The 23,249-nt window shown below is 52.9% G+C and overlaps 1 protein-coding gene and 1 non-coding gene across 5 annotated transcripts in view; one reads left to right on the top strand and one right to left on the bottom strand.

The window, feature by feature from the left end:
• Positions 1-23,249, top strand: part of Crhr2 (corticotropin releasing hormone receptor 2) — a 46,422-nt gene continuing 23,173 nt past the window's right edge. For 2 of the 4 annotated variants that reach the window (XM_021722260.3, XM_040291814.2), the window contains exons 1-3: positions 1-206; positions 11,705-11,798; positions 17,357-17,482. In XM_021722260.3, coding sequence (XP_021577935.1) covers positions 123-206; positions 11,705-11,798; positions 17,357-17,482 — 304 coding nt within the window. In that variant the 5' untranslated portion in view covers positions 1-122. Of the gene's footprint in view, positions 207-11,704; positions 11,799-16,870; positions 17,198-17,356; positions 17,483-23,249 lie in introns of those variants that run through there. The other 2 variants (XM_005319165.5, XM_005319166.5) reach the window with 1 other exon arrangement.
• Positions 2,099-2,171, bottom strand: Trnaa-ugc (transfer RNA alanine (anticodon UGC)). Its single transcript has one exon. It is a non-coding gene; the product is annotated as a tRNA-Ala (tRNA).

Consider the following 23,249-nt stretch of genomic DNA (forward strand, 5'->3'; position numbering starts at 1 on the left):
CGGGGCCTTACCTCATCCTCCGGGAGCAGGAGCCCAGGGACAAGCCTTAGGAGGGGCCGGCCCGGAGCGGGACTTGCTGTCCTGGAGAGTGCGGGCTCTGGACCCTACCCTTTCGGCGCGGCATGGGGCGTCCCGCGGGGCTGCCAGGTCTCCTTGATGCCCCACAGCCCCTCCTCTACCTGCTCTGCCTGCTCTCATTGCTCCAAGTAAGTGCTTGCAGGGAGCGGGTGGGCACAACGGTGGCCTCAGGAGCTCGGAGCTCCGCACTCGCCCTATTGGGACCGGGAGTTCTTGGCGATCCCTGTGTCCCAAGATGGGATGGAGATCTCGGGCTGGGTGAGGGGGCAGGTGGAGGGCAAATAAAACTAGCCAGCTAGGATGGAGACAGGCCCATGTGAATGAGGAGAGGGTTCTGAGGCCACACTCTGGTGACCAGGACCTGTCCTTCAAGACAAGAAATTCTCTGTCCACAACCCATTCTCTTTGCTCCCCCATGGATCCTTCCTTCACTTCCCCTGAAGGACCCTTGATGTCCTTCTCCACCCTAGTTCTATCCTTTTCCCCCAGCAGACCACCAGAGAGCTGCCTCCCACCCACCCACAGCTGCCTTGTCCCCACCCCTCCTCTGATGCCAAATGAGCCAGGGGACAGAGGGGCAGAAGAAATCCAGCCTGAGGGGTTCTTAAGACTCTGGGCTTCCCCCATCCCACCCACCAGAACTTATGGTTAGAGTCAGGGTCAGCCCAAGGGAGCTGGGGTGAAAAGATGGAGGGAGCTAGAACAAAGAGCTGAGCAAGTCCAGTCCGGCTTGAGACTAGGAAGGAGGGATTCCCAGAAACATGCAGGAAGAATCTCTTCCCATTTCACAGATGCAGAAACCAAGGCTCAGAAAGAAGGACGACCTATCCTCCGCCACACTTTTCAGGAAGAACTACAACATTAAAATAGGGCAGAGGGCAAAGAGGGACAGAGCCAGACTGAAAGTCAGGAGGCCTCTTCCTATCCCGGCTCTCCTGGGGACCAGCCTCAGGGGCAGTATCCTGGCTCTCAATGTCCCTGTATGTATGAGGAGAATTTATTCATTCCACAGTCATGTAGTGAGCATCTACTGACTGTGGAAAGTGGCTTTGCCTAGAGGAGCCCTTTCAAATTTCCACTGAGTGTGTGACCTTGGACAAACCACTCAAACTTTCCCCTCCTCAGTTTTCTCATCAGTAAAATTACGATGACATTGATGCTTCCTGAAGTTAGTTGAGAAATAGTGGAGATAATGCAAGAGAAGTGTTTGGCACTGAGCTTGGTGTGGCGCAGGCACCCAGAAAACACGGGCTAGGGTGTTGTGCCAGACAGAAAAACGCCAGAGGCCTTGTCCTCATGGGGTCCCCTCATGGACCTGGGAGTTGTGTACCATGCTGAGGTGGGTCAGTGTCCACACAGGCCTACTGTCCTTTCTTCTTCTTCTTTCCAAAGTGCTACTAGGGGAATTACTTTTTTTTTTTTTTTTTTGTACCTGGGATTGAACTCAGTGGTGCTTACGACTGAGCTACATCCCACATCCCTCGCCTCCCCCACCCTTTATTTTCCACATTTTATTTAGAGACAGGATCTCACTAAGTTGCTTAGGGCCTCACTAAATTGCTGCGACTGGCTTAGAACTCGCCATCTTCCTGCCTCAGCCTCCTGAGCTGCTGGGATTATAGGTGTGCACCACCATGCCCGGCTCCACAGTGCTACCAGGGATTGAACCCTTGGCCTCACACATGCTAAGCAAGTACTCAACCACTGAGCTAACCTCCAGCCTTTTTAAAATTTTCTTTAGAGACAGGGTCTAGCGGGTATTAGAGGCATGTGCCCCTCTGAATGACACTGCAGACTGCATTTGGAGCAGGAGGAGTTTGCAGAGTGGGGTTCACCATTTATCCTTCTACCCCCAGAGGTACTGGGCTTTAAGTCCCCTACCCCCTCCATGTGTTCTCAGGATAGGGCTTCCTCTATTATAGGGCTGGGACCTTCAGAGAAACCGAGGCAGTGCCAAGACACCCCCCCCACACACACACACACACTTTCTAACCCAATTCTTTTTTTTCTTTTTTTTTTTTGATGGTGCTGGGGATTGAACCCAGGGCCTTGTGCATGCAAGGCAAGCACTCTACCAACTGAGCTATATCCCCAGCCCTCTAACCTGATTCTTGAGATCAAATCAAAAAGATCAAGACAGACACATCGCTCAGAGTAACAAGCATAAGTTTAATGAAGGGATAGGAAAAGAGAAAGGGGACATGCTCAAGGGAGAGAGTGAGTCTTCTCAGACAGGCCAGAGACCATGTGGCTCTCCTGCACTCCAGTTCTATTGGAGATCCTAAAGAAGTTTCCATAGAGACCTGTTCTATTGGAGATCCTAAAGAAGTTTCCATAGAGTCCTGTTCAGGTCCACCTCGACTGATAGCAAGATGACATCAGACTTCCAAGTCCCCACTGCCTTGACAACTCTAGGCCAATTTGGCCCCTGCTGAGTGGTTCTAATTGGATTCCTAATCAGAAATTCTTACAGATTTTATGGTTAGGAGGCATTATTCTCATATCCCTGAGTTTCAGGACTTGATCTTTGAAAAGGGTCACAAAAGTCTCCCCACTCAGAGAAACTTGGGGACCTTTTATTGACATTATTTTGGGCCTTTGTTTCTCCTGCAGTTAACAGGTAGTTTGCTGAGCCAGGTAAATTGCTTCTTGGAAAAGAAGCAAGTGTGTGTGTGTGGGGGGGGCGGTGGTCAGCACAGTGGGCCCATTTTATAGAATTATTCCCTTAACCTCATTTTCCCACCATCCTAATCTGTCTGTCCCCTATCACCATAAGAGCCCAGGTCCAGAGAACAGGGTCATAATGGCAGCTACCCAAGCTTGTTAGAGCAAGAGAGCTTCCGTTCACGGCTTCAGAATCTGGTGGGGGGTGTGAGGGAGGGTACCCTGGGTTCTGGAGATGTCAGAACCCAAGACCTCAGAGGCTGCTGTGACTTCCAAGTCAGCTCAGGCCCTGTCCCCACATCTCCTGATGACCTCAGACTGAGCTAGAGACTACTTCCTTGCCCAAAGTTACTCAGCATGTAACCAGCTGGAGAGAAACTACACCTTAGTTTCTCTGCCCAAAGCCCAGCCTTCCTCACCCTGAGCCTTTGTGGTAATAGGATTTATTTCTGGGTCCTTGGCCAAGTATTCTGAGATTTCTGCTCGCTGGGAAATGAGAACCCGAGAGGAACAGGCAGTGGGGAGGGAGGGAGGGGCAGCCCAGGAGGGGAGCCTGGCTCCCAGCCTTCTCACCCATTCAACCTGCATTTAACAAGGACTTCACACTTCAGGGACACAGGATGTGAAAGCCCACCCATGGCTCCTGCCCTGGTGGAGTTCTGGCTCAGAAGGAAACCTGGCAGGAAGAATAACAAGGAAATAGTGTGTGTTTACAAACTGGAAATTGGATCTAAGAAAAAGGGAATAAAGGTGTGAGAACCCTGACAGGAGTCTGGTGGGAGGCGACAGGTCCAGCTGGAGTGGAGCGGAGCTGTTGGAGAGGAGGGATTGGGGAAGTGAGCAAGGGATCTGAAATGTATCGCTGGGGCATGCAGAGCTCTCTAAACCCAGGAGGCGCCTGGTCTGATTGGCACTGTACAAGTGCCAGCTGGTGGCTGTGAGAAGAGACGCCACCATGGTCCAGCTCACAATCCCACAGCCTGGTGGAATCCACCAAACCTTGACCCTGGTGCTCCTGGTTCCCTGGAGGTTTTGGAGTGCGGGGTGCTGCTTGGGAGAGGGCACTGTAGCTGTGCTCTGTGCTGTATGCTGAGCGCTGTGCTAAGCCCTCCTCAAACACTGGAGAGGTTATCTGCAGATCGGAAACGGAGGTTGCCATGCGGATGAAACGTTCCAAATCCAAAATGTATTCAGCAAAATGGCTTTGGGGATTTCGGATTAGGGATGCTCAAAGTCCAAATATTCCAAAATCCAGGAAAACTCCAAAATCCGAAATACTTCTGATCCCAAGTTTTTCAGATAAGGGGTACTCAACCTGGATACACAAAGCCCTGAGTCTAACCCTTCCAACAACTTGCTCATCTCTCTGTGGAGACTCCCCTGGAGCCTATCAATCCCTCTTATCCAGCCCCTCACCTCTGGATAGGAATCCCCTCCCCAGGGTTGCTTTCCCCCCCCCAGGGCCTTGCTTCTGTTGGGGCCACCTGCCCCAGAAGGCTCAGCGATGAAAGAAGAGAATTCAGGGAAGTCCTGGCAGTGGCCGCCAGCCAAGGGAACCTGGAAGCTCAGGACAGCTCAGCCCCAAGTCCACGGCCTTGCAAGCCCTCCCCTCCCCCTAGCACACGGGCAGACCTGCAGGGCCTGGTGCTCAGGGACCTTGGCCAGAGTGAAGCCATCTAATGACTTTTTCCCAAAATTCAACTCCCTCCTGAGTGTTTTCTAACCTAATTAACCAATTTGGTCTGTTTTTGCCATTTTGTTGGTGTTTAAGTTTTTTGTTGTTGTTTTGGGTTTTTGTTTTTGTTTTTTTTAAATTCGTCTGAGGGCACTGCCTACTTTATTCTGTATTCTCGGAAGTCTCGAATTTGCAGAGGTTTACAAATAATGGGACTATTCTGCATCCTCTTCACTGACGTTTTGTACTTTTATCTAATTGCAAACATTTTAAGGCCTCCTCAGCCGGATTGTCTAAAGTCACTTTATTCAGAAATTCTAATTTTTTTTAAGATGTCATTTCCAACGTGCAGGGTGGGGGAAGGCTGGCTCGCTTGAATCAGCTTATTTTGTCTATTTTACTGAATGGCTGACACGGCAGGTCACTGACATGGGTCACCTATCTACAGCTTCACAGCAACCGAGGAGATAAGACCATCCTTATCCCCATTTTTCAGAAGAAGCTGAGGTGAGGTCCCCATGTCACTGGGGGCTGGTAAAGGGCAAGGCCAGGACTCCAATCAGACAGCCCCACTCCAGATTCTCTTCCCTTAAAACCAAAATTTAATTTTAATATTCGGCTATTTTTAGAACATTCAGAAGCCAAAACAAACCAAAGAGTAACTATTAGGCAAAGATGAGCAGATCATAAAGGAGGTGGTTTTAGCCTAAGTGACTTGTTGAGGACCTCCCGATGGCCAGTGCCACCCTTCTTCCCCTCCTGGGCCCAGGTACGGGAGAGGGGCAGAGAGGAGAGGGAGAGTCCTGGGCTTTCAGAGGGAAAGAGAAGAGCAGAATGAGGAGAACCTGCTGCAAGCCTCCCCAGGAGACTTGGAGGCTGAGGGGATTGGAAGGAGGGGTGGGCCATCCTGGGAACGGGGACCTGCCCAAGCAGTGACACAGGGGTGGAAAGCTCCTGGGGAACTGGGGTCCTTACTCCAGGTTCCACATCCTATAAGTTAGATGGAACGTGTAAATTCTCCCCTTCCTGGAAGCCAGCCCAGATGCTTTAGAACATAAATTCTTCCCTTCAGACGACTTCCGCGGCCCACCCTCTCCTCAGCCCTCTCTCCCCCTCCCTCCTCCCCTCTCCTCTCCCTCCTCCCTGCCCTCTCTTTTCCTCCTCCTCCCTTCTCTTCTCCACTCCTCGCTCTCTCCCCCCTGCTACCTGCTCCTCCTTCCCCTGACTGAGCCCTCCCTCACTGAGCTTGGGCTCAATGAAAACCTCTGAATGAGGAAGCTTCTCCCTCCAACGAGTCCTTCCCTGACCTTGGGGGACAGAGGGAGGAGTAGGGCGGGCTCATCCCCATTCCCCGCTGTCAGGGGCAGCCTGGTCCAAGGACTGTGGTCCCGTAAATCTCCCTAGCTTAGACCAACTGCTATATTTAGACAGAGGTTTGTTGCCAGGAGGGAACACTAGGCTGGGCCAGACCCACTGGCTCCTGTGAGGTGGCACCTTGGGGGCCTCCTGTCTGGCCCCTGGGGCATAGGTTCTGCCTGAACAGGGCGCAACGTGGAGGAAGAGCAACCAGAATCAGGCCTTTTCCCTGCTCTCTCCAGGGGCTCCTCTATCCTCTTGTAAGGCCAGGGATTCCCATGGCAGGTACACAGGGGCCAGAACCAGGAAGCAGAGAAGGAAAGAGAGAGAGAGAGAGAGAGAGAGAGAGAGAGAGAGAGAGAGAGAGAGAGAGAGAGAGAGAGAGCGCGAGCGCTCTCCTCACCACAACAAAATATAAACCCCAAAGGCAGGTCCCAGTGACCCATCTCCTCCAGCCACACCCTGCCTACAGGTGCCACCTAGTTAATCCACACCAGTAGATCAAGCTGCTGATTAGGTTAAGGCTTTCACAACCCAATTAGTTTGCCTCTAAACCTTCTGCACATGAACTTTGGGGGACACCTCATATCTAAACCAGAACATTCATCTCATTCATCCATCAAGTCAAGTCAGTCAACAAACATTTGCTGAACACTTGATATGTGCCAGGCTCCAGGCTGGGAATGGACACAGACATGGACCCTGGGCTAGATACTGGGGTGGAGGCTGGGCTCTGACCCCCACACAGCGAAGAGCCACTCAGTACCAAAGTCCAAGATGTTCCCATCAGAATAGAGGATATTGGCAAAAGGAAAGCCCTGTGAGGCGTCTCTGCACTCTCACACTCTGACACCACGCAGTTCTCCAGTTCCCTGGGGCACCCGTGGCTTCCTACCACCCAGCTTAGACCTGGCACTATCGAGCGCAGACCCACAGCCAAGGGCTCAGTCCACCACGGCTGCTCCCTCCCCAGGCTCCCATTGCAAGTCCTTTGGGCTGCAGATGAGAGGCTCCCACCACCGTCTTCAGGAATGGGAAGAACAGCTCACAGAACTGAGGGGAATATTTACTTACATTTCCCAGCTTATTAAACAGGACATGACAAAGGATATAGATGAAGAGATACACTGCCTCTTCTGGGAATGCCATCTCTGTGTGCTCACCCATCCAGGAGGAATGTCATCTTCTAGGGAGGCTTTATTACACAGGCATGATGGATTCCTAACTCAGTCTCCGGCCCCTCCCGCTCCCTCAGTGGCAGAGCCTGAAAGGTCCAGGCTTCTAATTACCGCTTGGTTTCTTGGTGACAGCTCCATCCAGGAGCTCACCAAGAGCTGTCTCGTTAGAAGGAAAGATGCACCTGTCACTCAAGAAATGACAAGCGTTTCAGGACCCCTGTGTCAGGAACTGGCGACTAAGAAATAGAATCTCTTCTTATATCCCAATATCATAATGGGACTTACTGGGACCTGAGAGGCTACAGAATCCAAAGTTCTCATCTCCCCTGTGCATGATCCTGCCTAGCTTGCTAGGTCTGCATCCTGGGTCCCAGAGATCTGCCTATAAGCTCCCCACCCTCAACCCCACTGTCCTCCCCGGGTAGAGAGGGGCTTTATTACTGTGGCCTCCTGAGTACCACTGCCACCCCATTGGGGGCTGAGTCCTGTGTTCGTGTTCCCTCACTGTGTTAAACTACCTGAGATAAACAACTTATAAGGAAGAAAGGTTTCTTTTGGTTCAAGGTTTTGGAGGTTTTAGTCCATGGTTAACTGGTTCCATTGCCTTTGGGCCTACATAGAGGGAGAACATCATGGTGGGATCTTGTAAGAGAGGAGAACTATTCACCAGACGGTGATCAGGATGCCAAGAGACAGGAAGGGACTGGGATCCACTTCCTCTTTCAAGGCATGCCCCAATGACCTAACTTCCTTCCACTAGGCTCCACCTCTTAAAGGTCCCATCACCTCCCGGTCATGCCACTGGCTGAGGAACAAGCCTTCAACATGTGAGCCTTTGCGGGACACTTGTCTAAAACAGCAGAGCTTCTCAGGCTTCATCCTTCACTTTCTCCCCCAAGACTAGCAATTCCTATCTATATCAGACCAGCCCATCCCCTGCTCTGTCTGGGGCTCAAAGCCTGCCTCTGCCCCTTACCTGCTCTGTGGCCTTGGGAGATGGCTTCACCTCTCTGGGCCTCCATTGCCTCATTGTCAAAATGGAGTTATTTACAGCTACCCCAGAGGCTGTGCCAACGAAAAAGAAGCTGTCTTCTGTAAAGCATTTAGAGTTGTGTCCAGCATGCAGTAAAGGGACTCTACATAAAGGGGTAAGGGAAGGGCTTCCCTCCCCACTTGCTCCTCCCCCTGTGGCACCTCCTGTGCCCACTCAGCTCCTGCCCTGAAGTCACTCTCTCCTCTCCACCCTCCGTCCTGCCTGCACCCAGAGTCTTTCCCTCCTTTTGGACTCGGCTCCAATGCCCAGTCCAGGGAGCCTGCCAGGTCCTCCTCACACATCCACCACACAGGGCTGAGGACTGAGCTCGTAAGTGGGTGGAAGCTGGGTCTTCAGGGGCCTGCTGGACAGAGGGGTGCCGAGGACCCCTGTAGGTCCACACTGGCCTGAGCACTGGGAAGGAGGAGCATGGAGTCTCTAGGAAGCCTTTCCAGTGGAGAAGAATTTGAACTAGGCCATGGTGTGCCCCGCTGTGGGGCATGTGTCCCCCATCTCTGAGCTCTCCAATGAGACCTTGATGAGAGCCACTGTTCAGCTCAGGCCGTCTGTGGGCCACTTTCTTGACATACAGCAATGTGATGCACACAGTGTTTGTATTATCCCCGTGTTAAAGGTGAGGTGACTAAGGCCCAGAGAAGTTAAGTAGATTTGCCAGGGCCACCCAGCTAAGAAGCAGCATCCCCAGAACGGTCTCTGCACTCTATACCCTCTGAGAGCTTAACTCACAGGACATGGAGTAGAACTATTCACGACATGTCTCTGCCTTCCCTGATCCTCCAGATCATGTGCTTTCTGTGGGGACACGATCCAATGGGCCTCTTCTCCTCCCTGCCCACCCATCTCCACCACCACCAGGGACTCTGCTCAAAATAGTCACCTGAAGGTTATGCTGTGGGTTTGAACTGAGTCAAATCCACCCAACCATCCCCTGAAAGAGAACAAAAATCTGTGACTGTGCCAACTTTTTGGACCAGCGGAGAAGTTCTAGGAGACAGAAGCAAGATCCGGGAGTCATTCCAGAATCCTTTTATGATATGCTCATCCACTTGCCTGAGCTGGAACTGCAGGCATCAGACGCCAAGCACATGTTCCCCACAAAGGGCTTTGGTCAGCAAAGAGACTCGGCCACAACTTGAGACCCCAGCATCAGAGGCAAGATAATCCCAAACCATCCAGGTCCTGGGGAGGGGGCCGTGATCACAGAAGAAGGGTCAGAAGAGTTCCTGGAGGGGAGGGGGACTCGACTCAGGACCTGTGGTGGTGGTTCTTGGCATACATGGCAGAATGTCAGCAGAGCCAGACAGAGGCCTAGACAGAGGTTTATTTAGGAAGTAGATACACATTCAGGGGAGAATGCGGGCAGTCTCGAGAGTGAGAAGCCCCTCTGTGGACTGGGGTTCAGTATTTATAGAAGGGCCCTGTAATTAGGTCCAGTCTGGAGATGGAGCCATACAAATTTTCGCCTGTTTTCCTGGCCCTCTTTCATATCACAAGGACACAGGCCAAAGGCATGTTGCTGAAGATGTATAGCTGTGTCTTTGGCATCTCAATGGCTCACAGGCATTTCCTTTAAGGTTCAGTAGATCTCTCTTTCTATCCTAAACCCCTGTCTCAACATGACCCCGTTCCTGTGAGCTCAGAAAAGGTGCCAGGCCACCCACAGAGGTCAAGCAGGAGAGCACCTGCGTGGTGGGGCCAGGAATGTTGCAGCTGGCTTTGAGAGCTATCCCCCGAGATGCAGAGACTGGGCCTGCCTTAGGGGCCAGCATCCACAGCAGACACCTCACTTCTGAGCTGAGCATTGCCTGAGAGGCTGGGAGTCCCTGGGGACCTGTGCCACCCAAAGAGGCATTACCCGCAGCTTTTCCAATGGGGCTGTGAAGCGGGTGATGGGTCAACCCTAAGGCCCTCACTCACCCCAGACCCAGCTGAGTAGTGCCTGAGAAGTCCTCTTGGAAGGTCCCATGGCTCAGAGCTTCCCCTCCACTCCCTAGCCTGCTGAGCTCCAGGAAGGTGGCCCACTGGACCAGTCAGGCCTCTCTGATGCCCAGAAGCTGATGCTGAGGAGCTCCCAGCAGCCCCTGCAACCTGAGAACAGCAAGAGCACAGCCCCTCAGGGTTTGTTCTGTGAGCCAAGAGGTCAGAGCTCCCAGATGATAGCTCAGGCAGCCCTTCACAGCACCAACACACACACACACACACACACACACACACACACTTTCTAAGCACACACAGCATTACGCACCCCAGTTCCCTTCACCTCCCTTTGCACCCAGCATTGTGGCCGAGTGTTCCACAGAGCACAGGTGCAGTCTGCGCCCCCGCCCTGGGCTCCAGGAGGGGGTGGACAGCGCTGGCCATCTGATCAGGTGGGATCATTAATTAGAAGCTCTAGGCCAGCAGGGTGAGGCTGAGCATGTGGCCTCCAGCCCCAGCACAGGAAATGGACTGAGATTGATGTGGGGAACGTGATGTTTGAGGGCTCTGGCTCATGGGGACATTCTGGGGCAAACATGGGCCCAGCTGCCAGGGAGGGAACATCTGAGCAGCAAGAGAAAGAGGAGGGGCCTCCTTCTGGCGGAGCAGTGCCTTCTGGAATCCCAGAGGCAGAAATGTCGGGTGGAGAAGCCATGAAAGTCACACAGCCAAGTGCGCAGACTCACAGGCACATCGGCCACAGGGTAGACACCTGATCTTGGGAGGGTGGGGAGCGGGGTTAGAATTTCACTCTCGTTCAGTCCTTCGCCACGTATCCTCCAGCTCTCTGCCTTTGCTATTCTGTGCTGTCTCTTCGTACCTCCCTTATCAGGTGGGTGAACTCCTATGCACACTTCAAAGTCCACCTCAGCCTGACCTGTTCCATAGGCCACCCTAGCCATCCTCAATAAATTCAAATGCAGTGAAGCTGGTCACCCATCCATCTTTCCCACCAGCAGATGGTCCCTCGAGGGCAGTCAGGACCACATCTGCATCATCCCTCCATGTTCAGCACCCACTCTGATGGGACACTGGGTGGTTTGGGTCTCTGGGGTAGGATTGCCATTGTTGCTGCCATCAAGTCTGTTCCCTGGTGAGTAGAGGAACTGACATTGTGGCCCCTAGCCTCGAAGTGCCACCTCTTCCAGGCAGGCAACCTTCCCAAGTCCAGGTTAGATGTCTTTCTCTTTCCCACATATTGACCTAATGTGACCTTGTAACTGTCTGCTTTTCTGTGTGACAGGAAAATAAAGTAGTTATGCACTTCCTTTCTGCAAATTCTAAGTCTGGGATTCCTACAGGGCCTGGGACATCCTGAGATCCTGAGGTCCCTCAGCCAGGGCCTGACACATAGTAGGTGTCTGCAAATGTTGGGGAATAAACAACTAGGGGACATCCCCCTCCTGGCTTTGTGACAAAAAGGCCTTTCTTCTCTCCCAGGGGCACATCCCTTCCAATGGAGGGGAGGGTGGCTCAAGGGCTGAGGGATGAACAGAGCAGACTTCTGCTTCAGAGGTGACCCTGCACCAGACCACTTCTAAGGCCTTTCCAGGAAACCGCTGTGCTATGGGGTCTTCAATGTCCCCCTCCTCAGCTCCCCCCTCTGCACAATAGAGATAAAAGCAATGAGGAATGTGTGGCTGATCAGGGCAAGTGACAGACAAGAACCATCAATGGCTGCCAGTGCCTGGCCTCTGACCTCATCCCTTTTCCCCCCAACAGGCAGCCAGGCCAAGCCAGGTGCCCAGAGAACAACCCCAGTGGGCACTGCTGGAGCGGTACTGCCTCGCGGTCCAGACCCTCACTGACCTCTCAGGTATGTGTGCCCCCCGCTGCCTGGTAGTGGACCCACAGGTGAGGGTGGGCCCCCAGGCCTAAGGAAGGCAAGTTCTCTGGGGTGGATGGAGCCCCAGCTTCCAATCCTGGGCTGCTCTCTGTCTTGCTGGGGGTCTCTCAGGAGGCCCCCTTCCCCCTGTGAGCCTCAGGCCTCTTGCTGCTGACAAAGGCTGGGCTGAGCATCCCTGACTCACTTCCAGCTCCCCCATGGGCACCCGAAGGAAGGAGGCTGGGCTGGTTTCAGAAGCCCAGGGAGGAAATGACCCCTTCACTTTCAAACTCAGGCGAGAGGCGAGGCTGGCAGAAGGTGTAAAACTATCTCCTGTTGCCGTGGCTACAGGTGTCACCCCAACAGGACCTGTGAAAATAGCCGCTGGGCCTTGAGTTCTAACCTCTGAGTTTTACAGCTGCTAATTCACAGAGTCAGGGATAGATGCTGCAGAGCTCAGAAGTGTGCTAGACTCTCAAGACTCCGGAGAGCTCTCTCTAGGGCCCCACCCAGTGTCCTGGCCTTCCCAGGGCTATACCCAAGGAGCAGCTGGGGAGAGGGGGAGGTGGAGGGAAGGAGGAGGGCTGGGGGGAGGGGGAGGTGGCCCTCTGGCTTGGAGCTGCTGCCAGAACACGAGATCAAAAGTTCTGGCCAACACTGGGTTCCCGCATCCAAATGCAGCCTGACTCTGGCATCCAAGGAGAAAGTCTGGCTTTCTGCTTCCTTGAGGTGGGGTAATTTTGAGCTCAGGCAGACCCAGCTGGATCCTTGCTCCTCCACCTAGCAGAGATGTGACCCTTGAATATCATCTCACCCATCAGCATTAGTTTCCTAGGGCTAATGTAACAAAGTATCCCAGACTGCCTAGCTTGACTAACAGAAAATCATTCTCTTACAATTCTGGAAGCTGGACCTCTCAGTCTAAGGTGCTGGCCTCGGTTGGTTCTTTGTGAAGCCCTCTCCTTGGGTTGTAGGTGACTGTCTTCCCTGTGTGTCTTTATAAGACCTCCCTTTGTGTATGTCTGTTCCCAATGTCCTCTTCCTATACGGACCCTGATCCTACTAGATTAGGACGCACTAAGCAAATTGTGTTCATTTTACTTTATCTCTTTAAAGGTCCTATATCCAGAAAGGCCACATTCTGAGGTATGGGGACTTGAGACTTTGACAGATGAATTTAGGAGGGATACAGTTCAGCTTATCTGAACCTCAGTTTCCTCATCTGTTAGAATAGGTTCTAAGTCTGCCTCAGAGGTTTACCATGAAGGTTAAATGAAAGACCATGGGCATACCCAGTCAGGGTCAAATCCAGGAGCCATCAGAGAGGAAATGGAGGCCCCTCATTGCAGGATGGCCCCAACCTCTCTCACCAGACCTTCTGCCCTCAAGCAATGCTGGATATCTGCAGGCACACCGCCTTCTCCCCTCCCCTCTGCCTGTCCCTCTCCTTCTCTTGGGCAGGTGGCACAGACCCTTTGCTGTTGCCCTGGATGATGGTACCGCGTCCTCCTTGTCTTTGAGTTAAGTGAGGAGGGTTCTGACCTCTCCCCAAAACAAGGCCCTCCTGCTCACCTTCTAATACCATTCATCTTACAAAAGACATCTGTAACATAAAATTGGAGGAAGGGATCAAAGAAGATGATAAGTGCTCATGATCCCATGACCCAGGAATTTTTATAGAACATTCTGGAATCGTAGATCCTCATGTTGGGTTTTTGTTTGTTTGTTTTTCTTTGCATTGAACTCCTCATCCTTGGGGAGCCACGCCTGAGAAAGAGTGATATGATCGTAATTTTTAAAAAGGCTCCTCGACTTCCACATGGAGGAGACAGGGACCCCAGTTGAGTTGCTCAGAGATGAGGATGACCTAGTGAGAGGGGACAGGGAACTCCTTTTCCCTCTCTGGGGAGCCTGCTTCTCACCTTAAAATGAAAATGTGGGGTTGGGTGGTCCCTGAGGGGTTTCCTGGTCCCACATCCTGGTCTTCTTGTTGGGCATGAAGGCACCATGTCATGTCCACCATCTCGTGTCCCAAGGTGGAGTGAGGTGGAATGGGGAGGAGATGTCTGACCTGGGAGCACAGTCCTTGGTGCCACAGGACAAGCACAGATCACTTTCAGGCTCCTTCTGCGTTTCCACACCCAGTTGTCACTCCCAGGAAAACCCACAACGTTGTCCAGTTCTGTCTGAAAAGACTCCTGTCTATGTGGTCTAACTGAGAACAGCCCCCCTAGAGAGGCAAGGGTATATGCTATCCCCTTAAATCCCGTTTTTGATGGACAGGAGAATGGGTGTGATATGGTCAAGATGGGGGACAGTGATGTCACGTGGGATTCTGTTGGGCTCTGCATGCTTACTTGATGCCATGTATTGGACTGTGTAGTAGATGTGTATAAGTTGGCCTGGAACCATCCATCCATCCATCACCATAGTAGATAACATTAGAGGTGGGCCAAGACATGGGCTGCAGGCACCAGAGGCACCTGCTTCACCCAAGCTGTTCATGACACACAAGGCACTTCTGCAGCACCTTGAGTTTATTTGCCACTTTTCCCTGTCCCCACCATCCTAGGGACACACAGACTTCCCAAATACTCTCCCTGCATGCCTGGCCAGGGTCTGCAACCGGGTCAGCCCACAGCCCCAAGAATCCACACCTCCATCCCAGGGGCTTCCAATCCACCTCTGCTTCCTTAGCAAGTCAAAAGTCCCCAGTTTTTGTTTATGTGTAGTTGGATTTAACCCAATTGAGGAAAACTTTGACTTTTTTCCAGTTTCTTCCATCTGCCTATTTGCAGATGCTAAAGTGAGCTGTAAATTCAATTTATTCCAAAAACTGCTACCAGTTTTCCCTTTATCTCATCTAGAATCACAGTCAATTGTGCCTCTAATAATAAGACCCATAAAGAAATGGCCCCATATCCTGGAAACCCAAGGAGCTTGATACTGTGAGGTGCACTCAGACCCTGACTGCCCATCCAGTGAAATGGTCACTTCCCAGAGGAAACTTGCTGCCTGAGCCCTTCCGTTTGGAATAATCCAAGTCACCCAGGCCAACCCTCTATTCTGCAGAAAACTTTCTGTGACATGTGTCCCCTGGGCAGGGATTCTGATGAAAATCAAAGTTCACTGCTTAAACATGGTTGATTTTGTCCCTGCTCCAAGCTGTGATGTGGCCCTCCTTTGTACATGAAGGAGGCTTTACCTATAAGACAGGCTGACCCAGCCAGTCACACTCTGGCCTCTGCAGGACCCCAGGAGGCAAGGCTCAGTTCAGGAACTGGGGACAGGACTCTGCCTAGCACTAGGGTTAGGATCAGGTTTTAGGTTAGAGTTAGGACATAACCCATCCTCCCCTGTTGCTGGCATTGCTTATTATGGAGACCAAGGGCCTTTGTCCCTGCAGCTGCTCCTAGCTGAGCCAAAGGCTCTAACTATCCATTAAGGAGAGAACAGACCTGGCTGGATACTCTGCACCTTGTCCCTGCCAGTTGGCAGGCCCTGGAGAGATTCTAGGGCTCAGCCCTGACCTCACTGCTCACTTGCCCTCTCCCTCTCTCCTTCTGCCTGGGAGTGACAGCGGCATTAGTAAGGAGACTGGTGAGAGTGGATACCCGGAGGCAGCCTATCCTGCCCTCCACTTCCCCTGCTCAGGGTGTGGCACTGGTTCAGGGTGGTTTCAGGCTTCTCTGGCACCTTTGGTTCCCAGTCAAGGATGAAGATAGGGAGATAGGACAGTTCCTGGGACCTCTAGCTCAGCTGGGACTAGGTCCTAGTTTATCCTGCCTTCTAAAGATAGAAATACAGAGCACACATGCACACATGCATGGGTACATATTGTGAATGCACACACACACACACACACACACACACACACACACACACACTTTCCCCAGGCTTTTCCTCTCATAACTCAGAACCAGAGATTCGTAAGAGAAATCCTTCAGAAGATTTCACTGATGGACAAAACCTCAAAACAGGCTAGACTCCCACCTGGGGTAACATGGCAGTGAGAGGAGGCACAGAGCCCAGGCTAAGTTGGAGCTTGCCACACCCACATCCCTGTTTCCCAAGCCTGAGTTCACTGAGCAGGCATGAGCCACAGGCCCATCTTGAGCACTCTAGGGGTGCAGATGCAACAAAGGAGCAGGCAACTCCTGAGGAAACCTGGGCAAATTCCCCATGAAGGATTTTAGCTCCTCCACATCTGCTGTGGGACCTGATTTCCACCCCCTCTACTAGTACAGACACCAGTCAGGTGGTTCTGTCCAATTCAGGAGGAAGAGAGATATATTCTCATTTCTCACTTCATTCTTTGGTGCCAGGGTCACTCATATCCTGGTGTTTGAAATCTTCCATTTAATGTCAATCAATTTCTCCTCTAGAATTTCCCTTTTCATTAAACGGCAAGAGTGTTCCCTCAGTCAGCAAATGGGAGACCTGGTGGTATCCTTGACTTCCAACTTCTGCTGAATGTCACCTGCCTCCTTCCCTCTCCAGTGGCCCCTTCCCAGGTTGAGCTCTAGCTCACATGGACTGGTGCAGGTCTTCATTCATTCAGGACACTCCATCTCATTAGACTCTCTTTAGTGGCCTCCCGATTTCCCTCAGGTTCCTCCAGTCCATTTCCTTCTCAGAGGCTATGGCGGCTTAGATAGGATGCACATCTGCAGGTGGACGGTGCGCCCCACGCCCGGTTCTAGTGTACTTGCTCATGGAGAAGAAACTCGGGCAAAGCGTCGCAGACTTTGGCTGGCAGTTGTCCCACCGTAAGGGAGGCTGCAGTGGGTTCCTTGGACAGGCGGGTGTCTTTTGCTGTCCCTGCTGCAGCACTGGGACCTGGGATTCTCCTCGGATGGAGCATTCCACACCCCAGGCCTAAGCTCGCCAGCCCCGCCGGCTTCCTCCGAACTTTGCTGGTGGAAGAGAGCCGAGACCTGAGAAATCGAACTCGGGGGAGTGGGCTGCAGACTGAGAACCACCAGAGGAACCGCCCGGCCCCAGCCCCGGTCCCGGCCCCGGCCCCGCCCCCCGGCGCCGTCATTGGCCGCGGCGGAGCCGCGGGTGGACCCACCGCTCCGCGCTCCGCGGCTCCTCTTCGGTTAGGTCCTGGCTTGGCAGCTCCGGGAAATCTGGCGTGGCGGCGGGAGGCTGCCCGACAAGTCAGGGCTGGACAGGCAGGGACCTGGACCCTGCGCTCTCTCGGCCGCTTGCCCTCACACCCACTCTTGGCTGCCACACCGGGCGCGCACTCCCACTCCCTTTCCACACGCAGCTCCGGGACGCAATGGACGCGGCACTGCTCCACAACCTGCTGGAGGCCAACTGCAGTCTGGCGCTGGCTGAAGAGCTGCTCTTGGACGGCTGGGGACCGTCCCTGGACCCCGAGGGTAGGCGGGAGGCGAGAGGACCAAGGCGGCGCGGGCTCCTTCCCCGGCGCCCTCGGTGCCTCCAGGACCACGCGCTCTCAGCGCCTGGCGCCCTGAGTCTCACAGCACCCTGCGCCCCAGCGACCCTTCTGTGACCGCTCTGCTCTCTCCCGTCGCCAGGTCCCTACTCCTACTGCAACACGACCTTGGACCAGATCGGTACATGCTGGCCCCGGAGCGCGGCCGGAGCCCTCGTGGAGAGGCCATGCCCTGAGTACTTCAACGGTATCAAGTACAACACGACCCGTGAGTGTCCATCGGCCCTTGGCTGCGGGCTCTGCGCCGGCCTCCCTTTAGTGCAGTTCAGGGAGAGGGGAGGGTTCTGGACCCTGTGTGGAAACCTGCAGAAGGCGCAGTATCGCACAGCTTCCAACCTCAGTAACTGTGGGCAGTAACCATTCCTGGACTCTGGGTGGAAAAAGTCAAGAAAGGGAGAAGGGAATATTTCCTCCTTTTTAAGGTCAAGTCTCTCCTGCACTGCTACCTGAAGTTTCCCCATTAAGGCTTCATCTCTTCCTTCAGGATGCTCCCTTGACCCTGGAGCCGGTGCGGTGGGCGTATATATGCTTGCTCTCCTACCGTGTCCCTCATCTCCCGTGGTAATTAGATTCTTCACTACTGGAGAAGAGAGGGGGAGGTTAGGAGGCAAGAAAGATGGGGTGAGCATATATGTTGGGGAGATCATACAGAGCATAGACAGGGGAGCTAGAGGTACGAAGTGTCACCTCTTTCCTAACCAGATGTCCCCAGGCTGGCCCACAAGTCTGTGAGTCAGGCATAGTAGGCAGCACTACTCCTGTGTGGCAGCTCCAGGTAATGTGTAGGGTCTGAATCAGGTCCACCCCCACCTTCCAGAGAGAACAACCTGCCCCTCCTTCCTCCTGGCAAATCACTGCTGGCTGGACACTGAGGAAGAGGGTGGCAGAAGAAGAACACCTCTAGATGAGGTGTTCAGTGAGGGTTCTGGTTGTGGCGAAGGGTGTGTGTGGTGCACGCGCATCAGTGCCTATGAATGCCTTATGTCTATGCCCTGTGGAAGGTCTAACGGGAGCCAGATGTGAGGTCTCTATGCGGCTGTAGATGCAGTGAATGCAGTGATCACTGGCCCACAATGAACACCCTTCACATCTCCAGCCTTACCCCAACAATAGAGCCCCCCCCAACTTGATGTGGGGGTTGTTTGTTTAAAGCCCCTTCCTCAAGTGTCCACATCTGAATGGTAGCCCAGCTCCTCTGTTGCCACACATATACATATGCACGCGTGCATGCATGCATACATGCTTGTCCACGCATTCCAAGTCCTTCATGGTGAGTGATGGTTAGAAGGCAAGATAGCAGACTTGCTTTTGGTGCCAAGCTGCACTCCCCTAGCTGCACCAGCTGAGGGCTCTGGTGGACCCAGGGAGCATCCCTACTCTGAGGAATCTAGGGCAAGATGCTCCTAATGGAAGGGACTGGTAGAAGTAGTGGGACCTCTGAGGAAGGCTTCTGCATCACCTGAGATCTTGCTTTCTATCCGTTAAAAACAGAACTCTTTAGGAGGAAGTGAGGTCCCCAACCCAGGAGATATGCAAGCTGGAGAAATGACCTCCCAGTTCTCATGTTACAAGACTGTTTTTTTGTGTGTGTTCTGTGAGCTTTGTGGAGTAAGGCAATGGAGATCGTTGTGCCTGATTCAGTCTGTGCTCAGCAACTAAGGGTCATCCAGGGCCAAATAGGAAAATGAAACTTCTCAACCCACAGCCTGTGAGCCTGAGGGAACCCTACATCTCTGCTCTTCACCTAGCCTGGCCTATTTCCTGTTCTCCCCAGTTATCCTGGAAACACCACCCCCTGTATCAAGGGCAGAGTCTGGTCTCTTCAGAGCAGAAATGAGCACAATAGGATTCAACCAATTTATTGAACACCTACTATGTGACACAAGGCATTGGCACTGTATTGAGGGCCTCATTCATAATTACAGCAGACAAAACTAATATATAGAGTGACAAGCCCTGATGGGGGAGGGAAGGGGGAGGAGGATAGGGACAGCACATACCAGATCATTCACATCAAGTCAAACTTGAAACTGAAAAAAGGCCGGGGCACTGGGGTTGATAAATGTGGTAGCAATTATCCCCTAGTGTCTAATGAACAATTTTCTCCACTTGGACCAAAGAGCTTTCTGCACTGTAACTCCCAGGGAATGAGAGGAGCATGGGGTTGGGGTGGGGGGCATTGCCATTAACAGGTACCTGGGGCTGGAGGGCAGCAGACAGTCAGCCCAGGTGGGAAGAGCCAAGGCAGCTAATGGCAATGCGAGTGCGTGATTGATTGATTTCCTGCCTGCCCTGGCCAGCCAGCTGCTGCCTCCTCCTTCTCCATTTGCCTTCATTGTCTTCCTTTAGAAAGAAGGATGCAGACAAAACAGCCCTGTCAGAAGCCTGCAGGGCATTCTGGGCTCCTCTTCCTTCCCCAGTCTTCATATTCCAAACCCCTCCGAAGCCTCATTGCTTGGAGGGCAGGAATCGCCCAGATCAGGGAGTAGCTTAGGCGGTGGTCTCTGAAATCTTTCAACTCAGCAGAGTGCAGAGAAACTGCCACAAAACTATGAAGGGCTGCTCCTTGTCCAGGGGCCAGATTCCACCAACAGAGTTTTGCACCCGTGATCCCACTCCCCATGAGACACACGCTGCTTGTATGTCCACATGGCAGACAAGAACACTGAGGCTGGAGACATGGAGTCATTTGTTCAAGCTTCTAACCAATCCTATGCACCAGTGCAAGCAGGGAACCCACAGCCCTCACTTTCAACCATGGGGGAAAGTCTGCTTCCAAGAGTGACATGTTGAATTTGGAAGGCAAGCTTAGGGGACAAAGGAAGCCTCCAGGCCTGGAGAAGTGGGGGAACTCAGCCCTCTGACCTGCAACTCTAGGGTCAGGTTGGATTTATCGGGCCAATGCAAATAGGCGTAGGAGAGTCAATCTAGTTCAGGGAAAGTGACTAAAGACCCAGATATGGAACTGTGCTTTGTGGCTGGGAACTAGTGAGCATCATGTGGAGAAAGAAACAGACCAGAGAGGGGAATGGAGAGCTGATGATGCACAGCATCACTGTCAGTACAGGAGGGAGCCTGGACAAGCTCAGGAGCAGAGGGGACACCCATTCCTCAAGAAGGAAAGGAGTGACAGGGGTGCTGCACCCTGGGGTCAAGCAGAAAGCACTGGAATTGACAAGGTGGGAGAAGGAAAGGTGGAGGGGCACAGATGACCCAGGCACACAGGAGACTGCTGAGCACAGTGGGAGATGTGCTGACATTGAGAAGCTGAAGGGACACCTTAGCAGAGATGCCAAGGAAGCAGCTGGCTGGGTGGAGAACAGCCCCAGAGGGCACCACGGGTGGAGGGAAGCCATCTGGTGGTTCTCAGGATGTGCATGAGCGAGTCTGGGAGGCTGGGTCAGAGCCTTGACTGGTCTCACCCAGAGACCATTTCTGGGTGCAGCAATGGCCCAGGGAAGGGAAGGGACTCTTGCAAGGTCACCCATGCTAGTCCACGTTAGTAGCTGTGTGCCCCTGCAGTGTGCTCACACTACCATGAGCTTCCGTGTCTGCACTGTTGTCAAGCTCACTAACCCTTATGCCCCTCCAGTGATGGGAACATAGTATTATCCTCATAGGACACTTGGGGAAGTTAAGTGACCTAACTCAGAACAGAACAAGGATTTAACCAAGGTTCTGCTGCTTCCCTGGCTCAGAAGTTCTGCTGGGTTAAGCAGAGAGAAGAATTTGTTCAAGAGCTTATGGAATCACAGAGTGGGTTAAGAACCAGATTGGAGGCCCTCATCCAAGAACATGGGATGGAGCAGAGCCAGTGAGGGAATCCCTGTTCTCCCCAGGTGGCCCTGCCAGTGCCCCCATGCCACTGTCAACTCAGGGAGATACACCTTGTTTGTGAAGATCAGGGGAACGTAATATTAGCATCATGACATTGCCCCTGACCTCCCATCCTACCATCTGGGTCATAGTCCTGCTGAATAACTGCTCTGGGGTCTTCAGTGCCTGCAGCCCTTCCTGGAGACACTTTCTCTGTCTCTCTTATAGACGCCAGTTCACTAACTCCATCTAGCAGGTGCATGTTTTGGGTAGAGGAAAAGGGGGCTCTGGGTCACATGCCTAGGCCCTAGATGCAAGGGAGCCTGGGAAGGTGAGGACTTAGCACTTCAGTTCGGGGGCAGGCAGTGGCCTCTGCCTTCACCCTGGGTTCCATGAGCCCAGTTTTAATGTCTGGTCACCAAAGCAATCCTGAAGGTCCAACCATGGTATAACCTGGGGCAAGCCCATCCCCTTCCTGGGCCTCTGTCTCCTTGTCTGTAGGGAGAAGGGAAGTGGGTTAGCTCAGCAGTGGTGCTCTGTTCTCCTCTGACCTCCCCCATTCCACAGAGATGCCTCTGAGCCCATCTCTGTGTGTGTCTCTCTCGTGTCTCCCTCTGTTTCTGTATGCCATTCTTTCTTCCCGTCTCTGTGTCTGAGTATCTATCTATTCTTGGTTTCTCTCTTATGTTCTTTCCCACCTGATCGTCCCTTTCCAGATCTCTCCTTCCCTCTATCCCTCCCTATTCCTTCTCTCTTCCACTGCACCTCCATCTCCCTCTCTGCTCTATCCCTCGTTCTATCTGCTCTGCCCTGGAACCTTCTTTTGCCTGTGCCTATGGTCTTTGTGACTGCAAATAAGGGTCTTGCTGCCTCCTTCCAGGACAAAGCCCACTTTCCTTGGCAGAATTTCCAGGTGCAGGCTTGGCCTCCTTGACCTAAGGCTCCTACCATTCCCTCCTGGGAACCCCTGGTCCCGTCTGTAATGAGGCATCTACTGGACAGGGAAGGAGAGCACACTCCACCTAACCTAACCTCTGGGGAGTGCTTTGCAGAACCCCATTCTAGAGACATGCCAAAGCACTGGTGTGCAACCGTGCAGACCTGGAAAGGAAGAGTGGTGTGGCCTTCTGTCACCTCTGAGAGCCCCTACAACTCTGTGGCCTCTGGGTTTTGTCTTGGGAGGTAGCCATCTCTCTGTCTGGACTGAAAGGATCTCATCCCCAAAGGGCTCTGGAGACAGCCTCTCAGCTCTTCTAAGGGCTGCTTCCAGTGTTGAGGGAAGAGCATGGGCTATTGCCAGCCAGTCTTCTATAGTATCTCACAGGAGCTGTGGGCTGGGAGAAGATTCTAATTCTGGTCATGCTGCTGCCTGCTTGTCACCCATAGGAAGGATTTTCACCTTCTGTGGGCCTTGGTTTCTCTGTCCGAGGTGAGGCAGAGGTGGAGTTTGATGACATTTCTTGGTTTAGAGAAACCTCTGTCTTAGGGATCCTCTGTTCACCTTCCCAGGAGAGGAACTCATGGAAGGAGGTGCCCACCCCATGCTCTAGCCTCTGGTGTGCTGGGCTCCTTCCTTCCAGCCATCCCTAGCAGTGAGCTGGGCTCCACCCACCCCCTGGCCTCTTTCTTGGACCCAACTTGGTCTTTATTAAATTGCTCAGTGCCTTTGTGACTCAGCTTCCCCCCTGTCCCCTGTAAGTATGGACTGCAGTCCCCACTGTACCCACCCAAGGATGGCATCATGAGTGACAAGTCCAGTGAAAATAGAGATTTGGGCATTCTAGAAGCCCCAAGTGGGCCATCCAAGTTCAGAGACGAGTATCCAAATAATAAGGAAGAAATGTCATAAAAATGTCCTAACTGTAGGTGTCCTAGGCAGATGAGAGGCCTTTCCCACTTAGTGTCTGGGCTTGGCAATGGTAGATTCTCAGTCTCTTTCAACATAGCACCCCTCCTAGGTCAGACTGAGTCTGAGATTGGATGAGCGTCACCAGCTGCCTGTTCCAATGTGCTAGGATTGGATCAAGATGGAGCCGTGCCAGGTGGGCCCCCGAGCCAGCCAATTGTAGTCAGCCTGTGGTAGTGTGAGGGCTGTGCAGGAATGTCAACTCAGGGAGATACACCTTGTTTGTGAAGCTCAGGGGAATGTGATATTGGCA

Source organism: Ictidomys tridecemlineatus, chromosome 2 (genome assembly GCF_052094955.1).
Source record: "Ictidomys tridecemlineatus isolate mIctTri1 chromosome 2, mIctTri1.hap1, whole genome shotgun sequence".
Lineage (NCBI taxonomy): Eukaryota > Metazoa > Chordata > Mammalia > Rodentia > Sciuridae > Ictidomys > Ictidomys tridecemlineatus.